Genomic DNA, 23,189 nt, shown 5'->3' on the forward strand with positions numbered 1-23,189 from the left:
AGTCATGGACATTCACAGGGCCAGAATTCAGCATTTATTTGTCTTGATAGTTGGCATCTAAATGAGCATCAGGGCTATTTGATTTTCTTTTTCCTCATTCTGCAATATTTACTGCTCCATTCTTATGGTCCGTACTTCATTTATTGCTTCCTCATCAAGCTAGTTATTGCCCTGGGTACACATGGATCTGTGATGATGTTTGCGACAGGTAGACTGGTAACACAACATATTTTGAAGTACTTTGCTCCTGGCCACCAACTGTTTTTGTCTCTACTTGGTAAGAAAATATTCCAGAAAGAGGAAAGGCAATGTTATTAAAATGGCTTCAGGATGGACTGTTTTGTAACACATAAGATGTCATTATATTGTGTGGCATGTGAGTGCTGCAAATGTATTTGTTACTGAACAAGCCAAAAATGCTGGGGGTCAACTCATCAAATCTTGACATTTTTTCAAATTAGTAGGTTCCTGCTGAGCTGTGCTTCTGACGGCTCTGAGTAGTCTGCTCCTGAAAACCCACACCTGAAGTTATCAATTGTCAAAGCACCCAGGTAGTCATCATATGGCATGTCAAAGGAAGTTTGGTGAGCTGCTGCGGTACATCTACAGGTGGTACACATTGGCATCACTATACGCCAATGATGGAGAGAGAGAATGTTTAATATGGTGGGTAGGATGCTGATTAAGCAGATTGTTTTGTTATGGATGGTGTCAACCTTGTTGAGTGTTGTTGGAGCTGCACTCATCCAGGCAAAATGGAGAGTATTCCATCACACTCCTAACTTGTGATTGGCAGACAGTCTTTGGGGAGTCATAAATGAGGTCGATAATGGGGGATTCAACAATGGTGATACCATTGAATGTCAAGGGGATATGGTTAGATTATCTCTTGTTGGAGATAATCATTGCACTTGAATATTACCTGCCGCTTATCAGCCCAAGCCTGAATATTGTGCAGGTCATGTTGAATATCGACATGGACTGCTTCAGTATCTGAAGAGTTGAAAATGGTACAAACAGGGAGAGAAATCAGATGGAAGGTTGTTCACTGCCATTTATATGTGGTTCATGCTATTGTGCCGCTGGCAAATACCGAGTGTCTGCAGATACTCTTGGGCAAGATCAATAGGTAGATCAATGAAGGGCGAAATTTGTCATTTCTGTATCTTCATGCTTCCCGTTTGGAGAAGTGTGTGAAGCTTCGGAAAGGTTTGCAGCCTGATTAACCATCTGACAGGTAGTGACGTAAATGTCCTTCCATGGCTGTTATCATCTTTGTATCAACCAAAAGATACTTATTCATATATGGTGGAAGCCACACACTGAATGCCCTGTATGCTGCTGGACATCAACCCAGAATTTTTTCCCAGGACTGTTTGCACCATCTGACTCCAAGGTGGCGATGCTGTTCTATTTGAGGGAAAAAGCAAAATCGCTGTTTAAGAAGGCAAAGTAATTGTATTGAGGTTTGTTGTTATAGTGGACATCCAAAATCTATAATCTCAAAAAGATTGCTAGCATGTGCTTAAAGGTTTGTGATTCTGATATTGCATATATAATCCCCAGTGGCTTTAAGTGCAGAGAGATATTTTTAGCACTGAGTTGAGGAGAAATTTCTTCATCCAGAGAGTAGTGAATCTGTGGAATTCACTATTACAGAAAGTAGTTGAGGCCAAAACATTGTGTGATTTCAAGAATAAATTAGATAGCTCTTGGGGCTAAAGGAATATGGGGGAAGAGGGAATCAAAATATTGATTTTGATGATCAGCCATGATCAAAATGAATCATGGAGCAGGCTTGAAGGGCCGAATGGCCTACTCCTGCTTCTATTTTCTATGTTTCTATGACCTATAATTTTGATCATCTCCATCGGATTGACAATTAAGTTGCTATAGATTAGCAATATGGGAAAGTAATGGCTTTTGTTCCTAATCCTTATAACTTTTTCTATTGCTGAAGAGCAGCCCTTGTCAAAGTAAGCATATGAATGTTGGGTTGTGGTAACAATTGCTAAAGAGTCTGCAAGCTTCCAAAAGGTGTTGCTTAAGGAACTGTAATTCTGTATGAGTCACCGTTTCTAACAGAGGGGTTACAGAGCAAATAAAAGGAGAATTACAGAAACAAAACCACCCTTATTGCTGACTTGGTAAGAAGCATTCTTTTTACCTGATTAAGCGAGAGATGATTGCATGATATTTTCCAAATATTTGGACTTAGGTTTTCCGATTGGCTTGATAGGGGTCCTTAAAATTATGAAGGTAGATGTAGATACAGAGAAAACTTTTTCACTGCTGGGGAGTCCAAAAGCAGAAACCATAAATATAAGACAGAAACTAATAAGTTCAGGAAGTATTTCAGGAGAAAATTAGTGAAAATGTGGAACCAGCTGCCACATGGCTCAGGTAAATATCAGAGGCATTTAAGGGAAAACTAGATAGGTACATGAGGAATAGAGGGATATATTGATAGTATGAGATGAAGTAAGGAAGCTCATTTGAGGCAAAACACTGGCATAGCCTTGTTGGGCTGAGTGAACTTTTTATTTCTGTACATTGGTTCGCACTGCTGCTTCACAGCTCCAGGGACCTGGGTTTGATTCCCGGCTTGGGTCACTGTCTGTGTGGAGTTTGCACATTCTCCTCGTGTCTGCGTGGGTTTCCTCCGGGTGCTCCGGTTTCCTCCCACAGTCCAAAGATGTGCGCGTTAGGTTGATTGGCCATGCTAAAATTGCCCTTAGTGTCCTGGGATGCGTCGGTTAGACGGATTAGTGGGTAAATATGTAGGGATATGGGGGTAGGGCCTGGGTGGGATTGTGGTCGGTGCAGACTCGATGGGCCGAATGGCCTCTTTCTGTGCTGTAGGGTTTCTAAGATACTTCTAAGATACATTCACAGACTCATCATAGTCTAGGTTTCCCCTTATTTATAACAGTTCCAAGTTTTGAATCATCGGCAGACTTTGAATTGTGCTTTCTGTTCCCAAGTCCAGATCATTAACCTTGAGCAAAAGCAGCAGTGTTCCTAGTGCTGATCCCAGGGGAACACCACAGTATACATCCCTCTGATCTGCAAAGCAGCCACTCACCACAACAATTTTCTATCCATTTTGCCAGCATTTATTACCCATCCCTAGTTGCCCTTGAGAAAGTGGTGGTGAGCGGCCTTCTTCAACCACTGCAGTCCATGTGGTGTTGGTACCTCATAGTGCTATTAACAAGGAATTTTGATTCATAGAATAGAATCATAGAATCCCTACAGTACAGAAGGAGGCCATTTGACCCATCGAGTCTGGGTGGACAACAATCTCACCCAGGCTCTAATCCTGTAACCACATATATTTACCTCTCTAATCCTCCTGAAGCTTGAGGAGCAATTTAGCATGACCAATCCACCTAAACCGCACATCTTTAGACTGTGGGAGGAAACTGCAGGACCCTGAGGAAACACACGCAGACGTGGGGAGAACATGCAAACTCCACACAGTCACCCAAGGTCGGAATTGAACCTGGGTCCCTGGCGCTATGAGGCAGCAGTGCTAACTACTGTGCCACCGTGCTGCCTAAAAAACATTTCTACACTGGTGTCCCAACGATTCCACTCCTACAGCTGGGGAATTCTGTAACAGAAAGGAAATGTTAGGTCATTGCTGGCAACTCTGCGCCTGATCAAGTGATGTATATGTGCCCCAGTAAATGTGTGTATTTTGTATATTTGACCCAGTGACAATGAAGGGACGGCGGTTTAGTTCCAAGGCAGAATGATTTGTGACTTGGAAGGCAAGTGGTTTTCCCATACATCTGCAGCCCTTGTCCTTGGTGGTAGAGGTTGCTGGTTTGGAAGATGCTGTCAAAAGAGACTTGTGATGCTGCACTGCATCTTGGACACATTGTTGGCACTGTGCATCAGTGGTGGATGGAATGAAAGTTGAAGGTGTTGGATGGGGAGCCATTCAAGCAGCAGTTTGTCCTGGATGATAAGTTTCTTGAGTATTGTTGGAGGTGTACTCTCCCAGGCAAGCGAAGAGTATTCCGTTACACTCCTGACGTGTGTTTTGTAGATTGTGGATGGGCTTTGGGGAGTCAGGAAGTGAATCACTTATCACAGATTTCCAAGCCTTTGACTTGCTCTTTTAGCCACAGTCATTATGTGGCTGGTCCAGTTCAGTTTCTGGTGAGTGGGGGATTCAGGGATGGTAATGTCAAGGGATTTTCTCTTGTGGGAGATGATCATTGCCTGGCACTTGTGTGACGTGAATGTTATTTGCCACTTATCAGCCCAAACCTGAATGTTGTCCAGGTCTGGTTGTAAATGGACGCAAACTGCTTCAGTATCTGAGGAGTCCCAAATGATGCTGAACATTATGCAATCTTCAGAAAATATCCCCACTTCTAACTTTATGTTGAAGGGAAGATCATTGATGAAGCAGCTGGAGATGGTTGGGTCTAAGTCTCTCATCTCTGGGGTTCAGCTCTTTTGTCCATGTTTGTAGTAAGGTTGTAATAAGGTCAGTAGCTGACTGGCCCAAACTGAGCATTTGTGAACTTGTTATTTCTGAATATGGGCTCTTGATACCACTACCAATGGCCCCTTCCATTACTTTGCTGATGTTTGAGAGTCAACTGATTTGGCGGTAATTGGTTGGGTTGGGTTTGTCTATCAATTGGTGGACAGGACATACACGAACAATTTTCCACATTGCTGCATAGATGCCATAGATGTTACTGTACTGGAACAGCTTAGCTAGGAGCCTGGAGCACAAGTCTTCAGTCCTATTGCCAGAACATTGTCAGGTCCCTTAGCCTTTGTAGTATACAATGACTTCAGCTGTTTCTTGTCATCGTGTGGAATGAATGGAATTGACTGAAGATTGGCATCTGTGATGTTGGAGATCTCAGGAGGCGGACAAAATGGATCATTCACTCGGCATTGAAAATGGTTGCAAATATTTCGGCCTTGTCTTTTGCACAAATATGCTTGGCTCTCCCATTATTGAGGATGGAGATATTTGTGGAGCTGCCTCCTCCAGTGAGTTGATTAATTATGCACCACCTTTCATGACTGGATGTGGCAGGATTGCAGAGCTTAGGTCTGATTCGTTGATTGTGGGATCACTTAGCTCTGTCTTTCGCATGTTCCTTCCACTGTTTGGCATGCAGGTAATCCTGTGTGGTAGCTTCACCAGGTTGACGCCTTAATTTTAGATCTTTTACTGGCATGTCCTCCTGCATCCTTCATTGAACCAGGGTTGTACCTCCAGCGTAATGGTAATGGTAGAGTGGAGATGTGGGCCATGAGGTTACAGACTGTGGTTGAAAATAATTCTGCTCCTGCTGATGGCCTACAGGGCCTCAGAGTTGTCCAGTTTTGAAGTGCTAGATCTGTTCAAAATCCATCCCATTTAGCACGGTGGTAAAACTACACAAGATTATGGATGGATCCTTAATATAAAGACGGGACATCAACTTGAGAAGGACTGTGCAGTGGTCACACCTACCAATACTGTCATGGAGATGCATTTGTGACAGGTAAATTAGTGAGAAAGTTCATAAGATATAGGAACAGAATTAGGCCATTCGGCCTCGTGGCAAAGAGGTCAAGTATGTTTTTACCTTTTATTAGTTTTTACTGGTTTTTACCTTTTATTGGTTCCCTCACCACCTGCCACAGACCTAGATTGTCTTTTAGGGCTAGGCCTGCTCGGTTGATCGTGGTACTGCTGAGCCGCTCTCGGTGATGGGTATTGAAGTCCCCTACCCAGAGTACATGCTGTGCTTTTTAAACCATCAATGCTTCTTGCAATTAACTGGTGACTCAGACACCAGTTTAAAATTCCTAAGCGTTCACACATATTGAGGCCCTAATCAGGCTTCAGTTGATTGGCAGATAACTGCCACTTAGCTAATTGGGTCAGTTGCTTATTGATCTTTAAACTAGACTACTGAATTTAAAGAGAAAAAAGAGAAACACTTACCAATAGTTATCAACTCAGCTCCAAATTTCCGATGCCCTCACTCTGGCTGAATCTACTGTGGCTGCAGTCTCTCTCCCACTGGTGTGTGCAAGCTCACTGGTCTTTGTTCTTGCGTTTGGTGTTCAATGAGGAGAGTTCTGATTTATCATTGAGGGGGGCGCAGTAGGTGGTAATCAGCAGGAGGTTTCCTTGTCCATCTGCATCGGTTCTAGAATCAGTGTTGAGGACTCCCAGGGAACCTCTCTCTACTATACCACTGTCACTGCTGCCACCTCTGGTGGGTCTGTCCTACTTGTGAGACAGGGTATATCCAGGGATGGTGAAGATGGTATCTGGGACATTGTCTGTAAGACATGATTTTGTGAATATGACTAAGTCAGATTATTGCTTGACTCGTCTGTGGGACAGCTCTCCCAACTTTGGCACAAGTCCTAAGATGTTGGTAAGAAGGACTTTGCAGGGTTGAGAGGGATGGGTGTACCATTTTTGTTTCTGATGCCTAGGTCTGTGCCAGTTGTCCAGCTGGTTTCATTCCTTTTCAGCTTTCCTGTGATGTGATGGCTTGATATAACTGGCGTGTTGGGCCATTTCAGGGGGCATTTAAGATTCAACCTGACTGCTTTGGATTCAGAGTCACATCCAGGCCAGACCATGTAAGGATGGCAGATATCCTTCCCTAAAGGGGTATTATTGAACTGGATGGGTTTTAATTCCAGATTTATTAATTTAATTTAAATTCCACCAGCTGCCATGGATTTGAACGCGTGTCCCCAGAGCATTCTCCTGGGCCGCTGGCTTTCTAGCCCAGCATCAGTACCACTCTGCCACTGCCTTCCCCAAAAAAAAAAATGGCCAGTGGTCTTCAAGCACATTGCAACAAGTTGAAATGTTTTGTTTAAGTTGTTTATGTAAGTTGTAGGTTTATCTGCCTTTGCTATTTCTTCGAGTTGTGTCTTTCTCATAATTCTGTGGAGTCTCGGACGGCACGGTAGCACAGTGGTTAGCACTGCAGCTTCACAGCTCCAGGGTCCCGGGTTCGATTCCCGGCTCGGGTCACTGTCTGTGTGGAGTTTGCACATTCTCCTCGTGTCTGCGTGGGTTTCCTCCGGGTGCTCCGGTTTCCTCCCACAGTCCAAAGATGTGCGGGTTAGGTTGGTTGGCCAGGTTAAAAATTGCCCCTTAGAGTCCTGAGATGCGTAGGTTAGAGGGATTAGTGGGTAAAATATGTGGGGGTAGGGCCTGGGTGGGATTGTGGTCGGTGCAGACTCGATGGGCCGAATGGCCTCCTTCTGCACTGTAGGGATTCTTCTATGATTCTCATAATTCTGTGAAGTAAAAAAGAATTTACTAGAATTAACTGTTTAAAAAGATTCGATTTTATTATTGTCACATGTATTAGTATGCAGTGAAAAGTATTGTTTTTTGTGCGCTATACAGACAAAGCATACCATATATAGAGAAGGAAAGGAGAGGGTGCAGAATGTAGTGTTACAGTCATAGCTAGGGTTAGAGAAAGATCAACTTAATGCAAGGTAGGTCCATTCAAAAGTCTGATGGCAGCAGAAAGAAGCTGTTCTTGAGTCCAGATGAAACTTGGTAAAATAGCATTCATTCACTGTTAAGATGGTGTTTGCTCTTTCCTTGGGCGTGAGGAGATAGGTGATGCATAGGTATCTAAATTAATTTGGTACGGATAGGGCAGAAACACCTTCTCAGGAAAAATGCACCCAAAGGTTGTTGAAAATATAAAAATTCTCTTAGAACATCATTCCTCAGAAATGATGGAGAATAATTCTGGTGTCTTCATCATTCATATCCTCTTTTTGCCTCATCTTGCGCACTCTTATTTTGTCTAACACATGAAAGATAATTGAGTAGAAGCCCTTTTGCTGTTGCCATTTCAGTGTATGGAGGAACTTAGGAAGTGGGAGCAGGAGTAGGCTATTCAACCCCTCAAGCCTGCTGCACCTATCAACGAGATCATGGCTAACCTTCTACCTCAATGCCATTTTCCCATCCCATATCCCTCGGTATCTTTAATAACTAGAAATCTATCCACTTCTATCTTGAACATACTGAATGATTGAGCCTCCAGAGAACCATGGGGTATATAATTCCAAAGACTCACCACCCTTTGAGTGAAGAAATTTCTCCTCATCTCAGTCCTAAATGGCCTCCCTCTTTTTGCATGTCAGAAGTGTACATTTGGGGCGGTTATTCACTTGTTAACCTTTTTGAGCCTGTGTTACTGGTCCAGTGCACTAGATTTTTCAAGGTTGATATCTACATATTTATTTTAAAAATTCACCATTACTTTTTAGGTTGGTCTGAAGTAAACAAAATATTTATTAGAACTCCATACCAGTTACTGTTTTGTGATTACCAACAGGGTACGGGAAGCTGCCATGACAAGTTTGATGGAGTTAACAATATTGCTGGTGCAAACACACCCTCAGCTTATCTCTCCTGATAAGTGAGTATAAAATTCTTCACTGATTCCAGCTGTAATTACCATGAGCTTACTTATGTTTGATGTTAGCTGTTTGATTTTAGGCTCTCAATATATTCTGCACATTAATGATGCTCTACTTTAGTAAGAAGCAAAGTCATTTCATAATTGAAAATAAGCAGATGTTTATTACATCATTTTCTTTTGTAACTACTTGTAAATTCTCCCTACCTTCCAACCATCTGCACTTGACATCTCTGCTGCAGAATGAGTATACAATTTAACCATAGCCACATCACCATCTGTGCAAAATGCATTGACTCTACAAAAGTTGTTAGGTGCAACCATCCTTTTTTATTTCCTGATGAGATTGAGCACCTCAGCACTGATGTGTTCAAAAGATTGGTACCAGGCCTCAAACTAACGGCATTGGGCAATACTGTCACACTTAATAACTTTACTGTATTCAGTTTAGTTTTCAGTTTTGTCACAGATTCTGACACCTAGGAAGGTTAATGTTGAAACTTTTGCTGTGTAAATTGGCTGCTATATTTCAAAATTATAATAGTGACTACACTTCTAAATATTGGCTGTGAAGCACTTTAGTACATCCCAATGCGTGGTCTGTAGATTCTGCAACCTGTGGGGCAGGTAGTGTTTCAAGGGTGACTTGTTTGGAAGTTTGTACGCTCTCTCCGTCGCCTCAACTTCACCTCTCAAAGCCACTCGATGTGTACGGTTCCTTTCTGAATGAGTATTCTCCATTCTCCAGTTAATTACATACTTCTGAAATGCAGTCACTGCTGTAATGCAAGAACTGCGGCAGCCAATTTGTACACAAGTAATTTGATAGTGACCAGATATTCTGTTTTTGTGATGCTGGTTAATCTTGCAAGATTTAAAACCATAGAATTCTGTGACAATGATGCTTCTTCCGACTTCTGCGTAGTTGCAGACAAATGATGTGCTACCTGGCTCAACTATCAGCTGAGAAGATCGATCGATTCCGCGCACATGCTGGCTCAGTTTTTCTTCGACTCTTACACTTTGATAACCCTGTAATTCCACATATTCCACACAAGGAGGAGTTAGAGAATATTTTTCCACGGTGAGTTATTAAAAGACCCAGACTCGTCTCCTCATTATTTCCCTTGAATGATCAGATGGTTGTGCAGTTTAATACAATTTTGATAATTACATATAACTGAAATCTATTTTAAAATGGGTGTTAAAGGTTGACGTACTGGATTTAACAAAAAGGTTTTGAAGTATAAACAGACAAAAGCAGCCTATGCTGAATTAGGTGCACTGAAATGTTAAACTTTCAAATTAAAAGATGTTTGTCGTAGAAGAACTTGAGGAGTGAGGGGATTGTGCTGAACCTGATGCACGGTGTTGGGGAATGATGAAAGCACAGATGGAGATTTACAAATGAAGGGAGATAGGCATCAAAACAAAGTGGATATTGCAGAGTCACAAAGACAACCAGTGTAGTGACTGAAAAATGGGCGAACAAAGGTGGCACAGGAGACTGCAATAATCTGGAACTGGAGAAGCTGATGCTCAAACTAAGCATCCAGCATCTTTATCCCTAATTCATTTATATTTGCTTTATTAACCTCTCTGAGTTATTTAGAGAAACAAAGTAGCAAGGTGTTGGGAGTATAATAATGACAAAATTTTCTTCAGCTACAAATCAATATTTAGGACAAAATAACTATTGTAGAAAACGAAGAGTTAAGTTTAATTTTGGCAAGCATGTAATTGGTAACTCACTGATGTAAACCCATAAAGATACCTTGCATGGAGTTGATTTTGTTTGAAAACGTCAGGCTCGTAGAGGCTTGTTGAATGAAAAGTCAATGGAGCATCTGACTGACTGATTTGACTTCAGGGTAAATTGGTCCACATGTAATATTATCAGCTTCTTAATCCAGACATTGAGTAATTCTCCTGATGGCAAGTTTGTTTTTAGTTTGATTTTAAAACCAAAGTTCCTTCAGAACCTGGAATTTCTTGTGTATAACACTCCCATAGCATTAACATTGATGGTATGATGGTACAAAGTGATTCCTTCTCTTTTCGATCACAAGTGAAGATTTGAAATGCCAAAGGTGTACTTTCAGTGTCCTAATATTGGTTTGTAGCTGAAGAAAATTTTGTCATTATTATAGTCCCAACACCTTGCTACTTTGTTTCTCTAAATAACTATGAGAGGTTAATAAAGCAAATATAAATGAATTAGGGATAAAGATGCTGGATGCTTTGTTTGAGCATTCGCTTCTCCAGCTCCAGATTATTGCAGTCTCCTGTGCCACCTTTGTTAGCCCATTTTTCAGTCACTCCACTGGTTTTCTTTGCGACTCTGCAATATCCACTTTGTTTTGGTGCCTATCTCCCTTCATTTGTAACTCTCAACCTGTGCTTTCAGCATTCCCCAATGCTGTGCATCAGCATTTATTTAAGTGACATTGCAGCCAAGCAACAGGAGTGGGCTGAAAGATATTGGGATACAAAGGAATATAAGTGTAGACCATTCAATCCCTTAGGTCTGTTCCACCACACGGATCATGGTTTGGTTCCATTACCTTTAATAACCATAACCCGTTATACCCTTGCCTAACAAAAAGCTATCAGTATGAGTTTTGAAATGTTCAATTGGGCTGGTCTCTAGCAGCTTTTTGGGGAAGAGTGTTCCAGATTTCCACTGCCCTTTGTGTGAAGAAGTGCTTCCTAATGTTAACACTAATTTCAAGGTTATTTCCCTTGTCTGAACTTCCCCAATTGAAATAGTTTCTGCCGGCCTCTCATCTCCCTTATTCATCTTAAAACACCACAGTTAGATCATTCCTTAACCTCATGTACAGAAGGGAATAAAAAGTTATGCAGTCGGTTTGCATAATTTAACTCTCTTAGCTCTAGAACTGTTCTGGGGAATCTGTGTTGCCCAAGTCTCCCGAGACCAATATGTAAGCCCTCCGGTGTGATGGCCAGAACTGAACACAGTACTCTTACAGTGAGATCTAACCAGAACTTTATCTTTGTGCAACACAACTACCACCCCTTTGTATATTAGCCCTCTTCGAGATAAAGGTCAACATTCTATTAACTTTTAAAAAAATTTTTGTATCTGTCCTTTTCGTGATTTCTGTACTTGAACTTCTAAATCTCCCTGCTCTTCCACAGCTCCCAAATTCTCACCATGGAAAAAATACACTGATCTATCTGTTTTGGGACCCAAAATGGATGGCTTCACACTTTGCCATATGCTAAAAGAAACCGTTTTTTATCTAAAAGTGTTCGAAATTTTGGCATGTGCATTCTGCTCCCTCAAAAATGTATTCCCTTTTTTTGATATAACCGATGGGTAGCACAGTGGTTAGCACTGCTGCCTCACAGCGCCAGGGACCCAGGTTCGATTCCCGGCTTGGGTCACTGTCTGTGTGAAGTTTGCACAATCTCTCCTTGTCTGCGTGGATTTCCTCCGGGTGTTCCGGTTTCCTCCCATAGTCCAAAGATGTGCAGGTAGGTGGATTGGCCATGCTAAATTGCCCCTTAGTGTCAGGGGGATTAGCTAGGATAAATGCTTGGGTTATGGGGATAGGGCCTGGGTGGGATTGTTGTTGGTGTGGACTCGATGGGCCGAATGGTCTCCTCCTGCACTGTAGGGATTCTGTCAAACTATCTATCATTCTATATGTTGCGTTATATACGTCTAATGTAAGCTAAAATGACTTGTGTTGTTTAATTTGCTCCCGTGCGTTACATAGAGTAAAGATAGTTCATGGTTTTATTCTTTCATTCCAGATCAGAATTTGTAACCCTGAACTGGAGTGCACCCTCTCAAGCCTTCCCTCCTATCACAAAACTTTTAGGTCTTCCAACTTACCAGTACCGTGTCTTGCTGGGTCTCACTGTTTCAGTCGGAGGGCTTACTGAATCTACGGTATGTAACTGCATATAATATCATCATTGGAGTTAAAAACACTGATTGATTATACACCAAAATTTACAATTAATCTGTAGAGCACTGCAAACATAAGATATACTGGGAGAGAGATGGGGATTGATAAGGAGAAAAACTGAAGTTAATACATTCATTAATTATTAAATCAGTGAAACCCCAAAAGTATTTGCTATAATGTGCTACAGGATAGCTGTGCAAAAGAAAAAAAATGAACTGTTTCTAAATGATTCAGTTTGCAGAATCTGTATATCTGTAGTGTACGGACTACAGACAGAAGAGAAGGTATCGGAACATTATAAGTATTAAGTAATCTTTGTCATGGCATAATGGCTTTTCAAACATAACTCTGTTGTCTGTGAATGTCAGAAGGGAATAAAACAGAAGCAGCCTGGAAATGCAGTCAGCATTTAAGGAAAGCTGTGTTTTTGTTAAACTGAAGCCAAAAATGGCTGGATCTTTATTGATGAGGAAAGTTTCACGGTCAATAGATATCATTTTCAGATCGACCTATGATCCAGACAACTGAAAATCGTTTTCATGAAAGCAAAGTGTTTGTTCATGCTGTAAAATACTTAGCAGGTCTGGCAGCCTTCGAGTTAATGTTTTGGGTCAGTGACCTTACATCTGGGCTGACTATTTTGAATTTCAAACCCTGAGTATTTCGGGGATGAGAAAGCTCTGCTGTTTGGCTGAATTCTGACTGTTTGCTCACGGAATTCCAACTGCCTCCGCCTCCTTTTTGCCACCTCTACCTCCAACATGGTCTCCTCAGAAAGCTAGGAAAATTACTGCCATTCCCTAGGCCGGGAGAAGGCCACTCGGACTTGCATCCAGACTGCCTCCTGTGTGGAAGTGTGGTCTCAGCCACTAGCTGCTCTGCGGAACTGCAGAGTTTGGCAGGCGGGGATGAAGGGAACCGTGAGCCCAACTCTAGGCCATTTGGTGGAACCACAAGGTTTGGCAGGCAAGGGGCCAAGGGGAGGAGGGACAACAGGGCCTGAGTTTTGGCTGGTTGTAGTGAATCGCTGACTCTTATCCACCATGATGGCGTGGCCATGAAAGGGCCTATGGAGTCCCAGGACAGCTCAGTGTTGCTGTAAGACTGCTAGAAAGGCCAGACTGCCGAGTGAATGAGTGAGGGTCGACATGGGTTCAGAAGAGGAGCTGCTGAGTGAGGGTTGGTGGGTGGGGGGGCTTTGGGAAGAGGGTGAGTGTAGGGTGGGGAGAGAGGCTAATTGCAATGTATGTGTTAGGGGATTGGAGGGAGAGGGGACTCACAAAATCTGTCACCAGTCAATATGGATAGCTTGGCTGAAACTTGTATGAGTCCCTAAAATAATAACACTTCAAAGTAAATCAAAAAAACAGATTTTCATTTTCTGCTATATTATATGTTGATCTATAAAAAAGCAAACTTGATAAATTGAATGTTTCTCTGCCACTCTATTGCTGTTTTATTTCTGCTCGTGTCCGGGGTCATTTTAATTTTCAAGTGTTTTTTTAACATATATTTGTATATGGGATGTGTGTGCAATCAGCAGGGTCAGCATTAGTTGCCCATCCCCAATTGCCGCTGAGAAAGTGGTGGCGAGTTAAAATGGGGTCACATTAAAAAATAGCTTGCAAGCTCTAGGCCTTCGCTTGGTTTCACATGGACATAATCCAGCAAGGTTGGTATGGACTTCATGCAGTTTTACATGCCGTAACTTCATTGAATGCTAGATACAAATGCATTGTGCGATTATACTGTGCTATTTCGATATATTTTATGTTTCAAGTGGGGTTACTTTAAGAAGCAGTGTTTTGTTACAGGGGTCGATTTATCTGGGAAACCCTGCAGCTTAAGTGCTGAAAATGCACCATAATAACAGATATTATCTAGGAATGTATTACATTGTTGAGTTAATGGACCTTTTGTTTATTTAGGTTTTTCTGGAATTTTAGACTAGATATGCAGAGTTTTGATTATGTTGATTAATCACATGACTCTGTCCCTGTCAATGGGAGGAGCTAAGCTTGCAGGAAAGGCCAGTTTCATTTTCATTTTAAAATACAAGCAGTTGCTGCCTGGGCTGCCAGAAGAAAACAGTAAAGTTTATTTATTAGTCACAAGCAAGGCTTACATTAACACTACAATGAAGTTACTGTGAAATTCCCCTAGTCGCCACAGTCGATACCTATTCGGGTCAATGCACCTAACCAGCTTGTCTTTCAGAATGTGGGAGAAAACCGGAACACCCAGAGGAAACTCACGCAGACATGGTTGGAATGTGCAAACTCCACACAGACAGTGACCCAAGCCGGGAATTGAACCTGGCTCCCTGGCACTGTGAAGCAGCAGTGCTGACCACGCAGTGTCTCTCTGCCTTCCTCTCTCTTTCCAAAGGCTTCCTGAAAGCTCCAAGCCTGGTACCCTAAGTCAAAGCAAGAATGCCTGTATTTTGCTAACTAATTTTAAAGCGAGGTTTAGGTCTATAAAGGAAGTATTGCTTGATTGGAACTAATAGGTTAGCTGTTAAGAATTGTAACTCGTCATGTTTAAAAATTGTTGGAAGTTAAGCTAATTCATTTGTTATAGTTAAACTGTGTTGTTAAATAAAATTTGTTTTGATTAAAAACTTGCCAATGTCAGTAGAATCGTGCCTGGAGTGAAACATCATATGCTCACATGAATGCCAAAATAGAAAATTGTTGAGATCTAGTCTGGATTCATCCTATCCTTTGGGGTTTCTGATCTGGTACCCTAACTATCCACAGTCTTGATAGGAGGTAAAGGGAGAACTACTGTTTCTACCCACTTGAAGATTAATAATTCCATCCATTTGAAGTGGCCCATAAACATTTGCACTTCACTATAGGTCATAAAAAGTGCTATAATTACACGAGTAATTTCACAAAACTTCAGACCTTTTTGGCCACTGTAATCCCTAATAATTACACATATAGCTTACACATATAAACTGCTGAATTTAATAAACTGCTAAATTTAGTAGTTTTATAAATAAGTTGAGAGAAGCAGAATTTGCGTTGTTCCATTCTGCAGAACAGAAAAATACTCGGGTAAAAATGGCATCTAATTCCTGAATTTAGCTGCTCTATAATTTGTGCAGTGCTGTGCAGTTTCTGAAAGAATGTGCTGTCCTGTTTGAATTTTTTGCATCACAAATATATCATTAGTATTCATAAATTGGGTGCCACATCTTAAATCAGTGGAATTGCAAATCCCTTACAGGTAGTTTAAGATTCAGAGTCTTTACAATTGGGTTGGCTTGGTTGCAACTTACCAATAGTATTCAGACAAGTAGGCTGAATGTAGTAAGAGCAAATTTTACCTGTAACACAAACAATAATTTGCAAACATTTCCCACAACTGTTTACTGCAAAGAGAAGACTTACTTGAACTCGCAATCCCAGATTTGATATTTTGTCTTCGAGAAAAATTTTGGGAAGTGGATTTGCATCCCCATGTGCACCACTGAACTCTGTCTTACCACTAGTTGTTTGAGTTGCAAGGCTTTCACTGCCATTTAGCCTACTTGCAACACCTGAGTGTTGTAGGTAATTTTTAACCAAGACACTTAATTGAAGAGGATGGTTATCAAATTACATGTCAATGGCCCAGAAAAAAATGAGCATTTAAGTTAAGATGTCTAGGGAAGTTGGTTTGTGTATTATGCTAAAACAGCAGATTTCTACCACTGCAAGCTTTTGCAAATTGCATACTGGAAACAGCTGGCGGCAGACTACTGCAGGAGTCCAGAACTCAGTAGCCATCAGAATGGTGGGTGATCACTATGATCATAAACAGATAATTTCATTATTTCTGAATTTTTTATGAACAATTTCACCACTCAAGCAAATTATTTGTTAAGCGTGTAGAAATTCAGAAATCTCGCGTGCCCAATCGTTTGCTTTAGACTTGACTGGAAGGGCCTGGCTGCGTTTGAGACTTTTCCCCGCCACATGCTCTCATGATGAGGTATTGAGTTTCACTGGCAGATATTACCTGGGTATTTATTCACTCCTGTGTTTCGATTAATGTTCCCAGGTTTGATTATGAACCCCTAACTTTGGTTTCCAGCAGATTACATGGATGTCCATCCATTTCCCTTGTTTTTTGTGGTGAAAAATACCACTCCATTGTGTACAAGCTAAAAGTGCTTGGTCAAATCTTGGAAATTCCCTCCCTAGCACCCTCCACCTCTCTACCTCTGTTTCTCTCTTTAAGATGCTCCTTAAACCTATTTTTGATCAAGCTTTTGGTCATCAGTTCTAATATCTTCCTTTGCAGTTTGGGTCATATTTAGTTAACATTCCTGTGTAATGACTTGGGATATTTTATTATGTCAAAGGTGCCACAAAGGTGCAGGTCGTTACTGTTTTTGAGGATTGTATATTGATCCAGTGGTTACTATTGGAGCAAACATGGTTGATGTCGTTAAGGGATTTTTAGTCCCTTTGCTTTTTGTTCTGAGGAATTTATGGTTTTCTTTCAAATTAGCAGATTCTTAATAAGAACAACTCAGCTGGATTTGAAGTAACTTGTACCGACAATGGGCGTAAAGATGTATAATTCAAATTAACACACTTCGATTTCAATCTCATCCAAGCTTCCATTGATTAGGTCAGCTGATGTTTAGCTCTGAAGCTGAGCTCCAGCTATTGCCAAGGTTGAGCAAAGCGATATGTAAATTGGAGCAAAGTGTATCACGTTGCATGACTGTTTTGTCAACCCTTTGTTTGACAGTTGAAAAGTATGTTCTTTTTCCTGTTTCTTCCCATTGGCTCCGGTTCTGGAGGCCTTGATTGCTTGTTGCGATATGGTTCCATGGTTGTTGGTCATCCTCTAGTTCCTCATTCTAGTGGTCACTTATGTGAGCTTTGACGATGCATGTTACCTGTCTATTCAACGATTGTCACCTAATGCCATCAGACTTTTGAATGGACCTACCATATAATAAGCTGATCTTTCTCTACACCCCAGCTATGACTGTAACGCTACATTCTGCACCCTCTCCTTTCCTTCTTCCCTATGTTACATTCTCGTATGACTCATGGAATTCTCACCTGGAGTGGAAAATATGGCTAATTTTCCACCCCATTCTATGCCTATGTCTAAGACAAATTGTAGTATCCCAACTACACCCTGCCAGACAACTACTAATGCAGCACAGATTGAGGATCAAACTATGACCTTGCAAGGCTATGTGGCTGAGGCTCTCATTGTCTTAACCCATTGAAATGCTCGGAGTCCAATACTGAAAAGCAAATGTTTATAAAACTGAACTGTTGGTACTAAACTGTGAATCTTTGGAACTGGAAAATTTTGCCAACTGTTTTTCCCTATAGTAGGATATCGTTGATGGGTTGTAACAGTTTGATGTGTATTTTTCTGTTGGCCTCAAAACCTTGTTTGTAGAATTTAGTGGTGTTTTTTCATATTTTTGGTTTTGACTGTATAAAATGGTCCCCACCCCCAAATATCTGTTTCAGGATAATTATTTCATATTTGTAATTATCACTGATTCCAGATTGTAATGAAGCCAATGTTGAAATTATTAGAGGAAAGTTCAATTCCAGAAAATTGATATAAAACAAGATTAATGAATTGAGTACAGTGGTACAATAGTCGATTATCACATGCCTCCAACCAATTCATTAATGGGTTTGATCAAAATCTCATTTTAAAGGCTTTTCACTACAGTTTGAATATGGCCATTATGGTAAATTGTAACATATGTGACATTATCCAACAAACGCCTTTTCACTTGTAGAAAAAGCAACCCAAACCTCAGTTTAAAACAACATTCCATTGCATTTGGGCAAAAAGGGTCTAGAATAGTTATATTAACATTTTGAACTAAATTAAAGCTTTCTATTTAACCAGATATCAGAACCTTTTTTAACCAAAATTAGTGTAGTTACAGACATTTTTCTTTGACAATATTCAGTTTACCTTTGTTGTGGTGTGAGAATTCCAAACTGATTTTCTTCAGTCTGTTTTTTAAAACTTTTTGCCATAATTATCACTGCAGACTTGAAGGCTCAGTTACCATTAGAACTAGACATCGGTTTTTTGCTATGTACAAACTTGACCAACTTTCTATTAGCACAGTTGAAGAAGTATTGGCATGATTGAGCAAACCACAAACAGTTTAACATCCTTATAATGACAACATTCGTGAAGGTAGACTTGCTTGAAAAGTTTTATTTATTCTCAGAATCTTATCCTCTGAAACTATGCTTCCAACTTTTGCTTTGTAATGGCTTACCTATGTGCTGGGTTTTCAGACATAACTAGATCTTCCACTTGGTGAAGAAAACTATAACCTTAAATTTTAGAAATATTCCTTATTGATTGGTATTATTTGTTCTGTTGCCAGCAAGAGTTCTTTTTGTGATTGAAAACACAAGCCACCAATACTAAGGAGAAAACAGAAATGGATAATGTACAGAATGACATTGCTGCGATGCCCCCCCCAACCCCTCTGCTCCCGAAACTCGGATTTCTCCTCCCATCCGGGACTTACCTTATTGAATATCCTGGGATTGAGCCCCAGGCAGAGCGCTGCAGTACTGCTACTGGCCACTGCAGAACTGTGCCTGTCCGGGTTGAAGAGCTGTCAGCCAATCTGATTGGTTGACAGTTCTCAAGAGCGGGACCTCCTTCCAAGACCCTCTGCCAATCAAACTTACCTCGCCACTCACCTGATGAAGGAGCAGCGCTCTGAAAGCTCGTGGTTCCAAATAAATCTGTTGGACTTTACCCTGGTGTTGTGAGACTTCTTACTGAATCAACACTCAAGTGCGCATTAAATGGCAGTCAGAATTCAAGAGTTGGTGGCTGTGCGTTAGGCACCGACCATTGGGATAGTGAGCCCCAATCAATAGCCATGCATAAAATTCTGCCCTTCGAGTAGTCAGCAGGTCTGGAAGTATCTGTGGAGAGAGAAACTGAGTTAATGTTTCGAGTGAAATATCACTCTTCTTTGCGACTCTTCCGATGAAATCAAAACATTAACTCAGATTTTCCAGCACTTCCTGTTTTAATTTCAAGATTCCAGGATCCACAGTGATCCACAGCCATGCACGCATAAGGATTGCAGCACTGCATATTTAAAAAGGGGGTGTTTTGATAAATTTAGACAGTTTAATTTAGTTGCTTGCAGCCTGACTACTGTATCCCAAATTAATCCTTTAAACTGTTTTAGTTCAGCACAGATATAACCATTGGACAAAGACTCAGACCCTAACTTAGCAAATAATAGCAAAATTTATTGCACAAAATACAGTAGCAATACACTTATCAATCAGATAAAAGAACAAAAACGTATACTTATTAATAACGCACCCCAAACTTCATGACTTCAAAAGGATGGCCAATCCAAACTAAGCGAAAAATTACCTCAACCCTTCTCGCTGACAGGAATTCTGCCTTTATCGGGGAAGGAAACTGCACTATCTGGGTTCTACACCAACAGGAATTCTGCCCCTTTGGCCCAGTGCATACAGTTTCTTCTCACCCCGATAGGAGAAAATGCAATACAATCGACCGGTTTTCTTTCACTTGGGGAGACATTTTGTTTGTATTCGCCAAAGCCTCTTTATCTAATTCTGGCATCATAGAATCCCTACAGTGCAGAAGGAAGCCACTTAGCCCATTGAGTCTGCACCAACAACAATCCCACCCACGCCCTATCCCCACAACCCCATATATTTATCCTGCTAATTCCCTCTGACACTAAGGGTCAATTTAGCATAGCCAATCAACCTGAGCTGCACATCTTTGGAATATAGAAGGAAACCAGAGCACCCCGAGGAAAGCCACGCAGACACGGGGAGAACATGCAAACTCCGCAAGTCATCCAAGGCCAAAATCAAACTCGGGTCCCTGGCACCGAGAGACAGCAGTGCTAACCACTGTGTCACCGTGCCGCCCATCTTGATCCAAAGTTGTTGAATAGCCAGTTGGTCAACAATATTGTAAGGGTAATTTCATTGGATCTGTCCATTTGCACACATTACTTTAAACATGAGACAATGGATTATTTCATTATGTTCCTTACCTCAGTACAGCACAAATGCCATATTCATTAGGTCCAATACTGTACTAGTCAAGGAAAGTGGATTCTGACAGGGGCTTCCACTGGATAGTGAAGTCTCGGACTTCGATTCTAGCACAGGAATATTCATAGTAAAATATATTTAATCTGACTTTCATTAACTATCTGACTATTAATTATTTATCCTTCAGTTACAGAATAATTGAGGTGCTTCTAATAATCAATTTTAATTGTTCGGTTGCTACTTTACAACACTAGTGGCTCGTGTACTTAAAATGTTCCATAGTTTGCCAGCGGGTGTTCAAATCACAAAATGGCATCTTTTTGGGTAAGGTGTTAGTATAAAATGGATGCTTGACTTTGGTAATCTATTGCAGAATATATATTCGTAAAAAAGACTTTGAAAATTGTCAAGTTAAGCAGGCAAACTAAATCCAAATAAAATCTAAATTCTAGGCCAGCTTACAACAGATGGACTGAGGCAGTCACAGAGATGGGTAATGTTTTAAAGTGAAAGTAATTGTTCTGTGCAATGCGAATACCTCCACTATTACTATATGGCTTCTGGAAACAAAATGCAACAATTTCTTCCCAGTTTTTGGGAGGGGCATGTCTCTGTTGTTTCCACCCCTATCTTTCTTCCTCCCAGACTGTGCCAAGCTGAAGACTTTCTATTTTGTAGGCAGGCATAAAACTGTCATTTTCATTTCTCCTTGACACGGGACACTCCTTTAATGTAAAGTACTGCACCCAACTGAGCCAAAACTGGTGAAAGTCCCTCGAGGAATATAGGCAAGTTCAAATAAGAAGCAAGGCAGAGAATCCGGTTCTGTAACACTAGAACTTCTGAGCTGCCAAGTTATTGGTATTATTTAATTTAGTTTTTAACGAACTTATCTGGAATAATGGTTGCCATTATAGTCCTCTTTTACTTGGCAAGCACATTGTGGTTTGCCTCACAGGAATCAGTAATGTTGGCACTATTTGCTATGTACAATCAAACCAAATTCAGATAATGGAAATCATTCATGATTGAAGAAGGAAGATTACATTCCCAAATGCAGACAAAAACAAGTCAATCACTTTATTTTGCCACCAGTCCTGGTTGTAATGCAGTTGATAATTCTCTTAATTTACTGGAGGTGTCATCAAGGCGAGCTAAGAGTTGTCTGACCATTATTTATTCTTAGCAAGTGGCTCAATTTCTATTAACGCTTATATCTCTTATTCTGCTGCAGTCACCTACTTGTATTACATGGGCCCGAGGGTTATGTCTGCCACTCAACTGGGGAAATTGTTTGGTGTGTAATTTTATCACATTTTTGAATTTCTCAGTGCTGGTCAGTGTCCTGTTCACTGTTTTATGCGTGATAAGTGGTTCACGCAGTTCCATAATGCTTAATGGTGAGTACAATGACAGAAAGTTTGGACTTATTGAAGTTATGCAATCTGTTTTCTTGGGTATTTTAGAAGCGTATTTTGGCATCAAGCTAAACAATAAGCACTCTTATATATGAGCCAAAATTATTATATTTTCAGCATTTTATTCCAGAACTTAGAATTTCTATGATATAGCGCCTGTTTTATTCGTAAATGTTACTGATGAGAGAAAGGGCTTGGTTGTTGTTTTTTAAAAAATCTAAATGATTGTAAAACTGACTACAGGTCTGTATTAAAATAAATTTTAGGTTTTCAGATCTTTTTCCTATATGTTTGTCTTCAGCTTACTGATTTTGGCCAAAGTATAAATCCAATATTTCACTTAATGAATACATGCATTTTTAGTCGCCCTGAGGAAAATTGCGCATTTTAAGATGGCACTAGTTCCCGACGCCTCAGGGACGCAAAGCAGTTTTTAAAGGGAAGATGTGGGGGGGGGGCGGGAGGGGAGCTGGCAACCCATATACCTCCATTTAGTTGCTTGTTGAGCTCATTGAGTATCTGGGGAGAAACAGCTTGACATTTTCAACTGAGAAGCATGGGAAAAACGAATGGCCATGTTGGGGCGTAACTCTCGAGCACAGCGGGGTGACATCTGGGCTAAAGAATGCAGTCTGAAAAAGTTGTATGAAATGGGAGGTTTCAATTCATTTGCTCATGAAGTGGCACAGAGTTGCCAATTCTGGGGGTGAGAAGCTTGCCTTTGTGAAGAGTGAGTGTTTGAACTTGGGGCATGAGGCTGCTGACATCTCTTGACTTCACAGGTGGGTAGAGGAAGCCCTGATGAACCAGGTGAGGAACAGGTTACCCTAACATTGGAGAGAGAAGTGAGGAAGAATCTCAACAGATGCACCCTTCTGCTCAGGAGAAGACCAGAGGAGCAGCACTAGGGACTGTCAGGAAGAAGTCACTATCCACAACAGAGGGTGTGCTGAACAAGAATCAGCTACCTGCAAATGACAGACCACTAGTGCCCTAGGAAACTGCACTTTTCTAGGCTGTTCGTCTCTGACATTTGTGCCCTGGCCCACAATGGCCTGAGGCTTCCCAGTACCCATGGAAGACTCCTACCTGCAGCCGTCAAGGTCATTGTGACACTGAAGTTTAATGCATCTGGCTTATTCCAGGGATCAATTGCAGATCTCAGACACTAGCTCAACATCAGGCATGTTACGGATGCCTTCTGTCAGAGGGCAGGTACACTTACACATTGAGTCAGGTGGGCCATTGGAAGCACATAGGACATTGGGGTTTCCGAGGGGGTCAGCGATTATATCCACATAGCCATCGAGGCGGCGA

The 23,189-nt window shown here is 41.2% G+C and overlaps 1 protein-coding gene across 2 annotated transcripts in view; it reads left to right on the top strand.

The window, feature by feature from the left end:
- tbcd (tubulin folding cofactor D) overlaps positions 1-23,189 on the top strand; it is a 248,461-nt gene that overhangs the window by 190,992 nt on the left and 34,280 nt on the right. For both annotated transcript variants that reach the window (XM_078225420.1, XM_078225421.1), the window contains exons 30-32: positions 8,361-8,444; positions 9,370-9,528; positions 12,228-12,366. In XM_078225420.1, the coding sequence (XP_078081546.1) occupies positions 8,361-8,444; positions 9,370-9,528; positions 12,228-12,366 (382 nt within the window). The remainder of the gene's footprint in view (positions 1-8,360; positions 8,445-9,369; positions 9,529-12,227; positions 12,367-23,189) is intronic.

This window comes from Mustelus asterias, chromosome 12, assembly GCF_964213995.1.
Source record: "Mustelus asterias chromosome 12, sMusAst1.hap1.1, whole genome shotgun sequence".
Taxonomy (NCBI): Eukaryota; Metazoa; Chordata; class Chondrichthyes; order Carcharhiniformes; family Triakidae; genus Mustelus; species Mustelus asterias.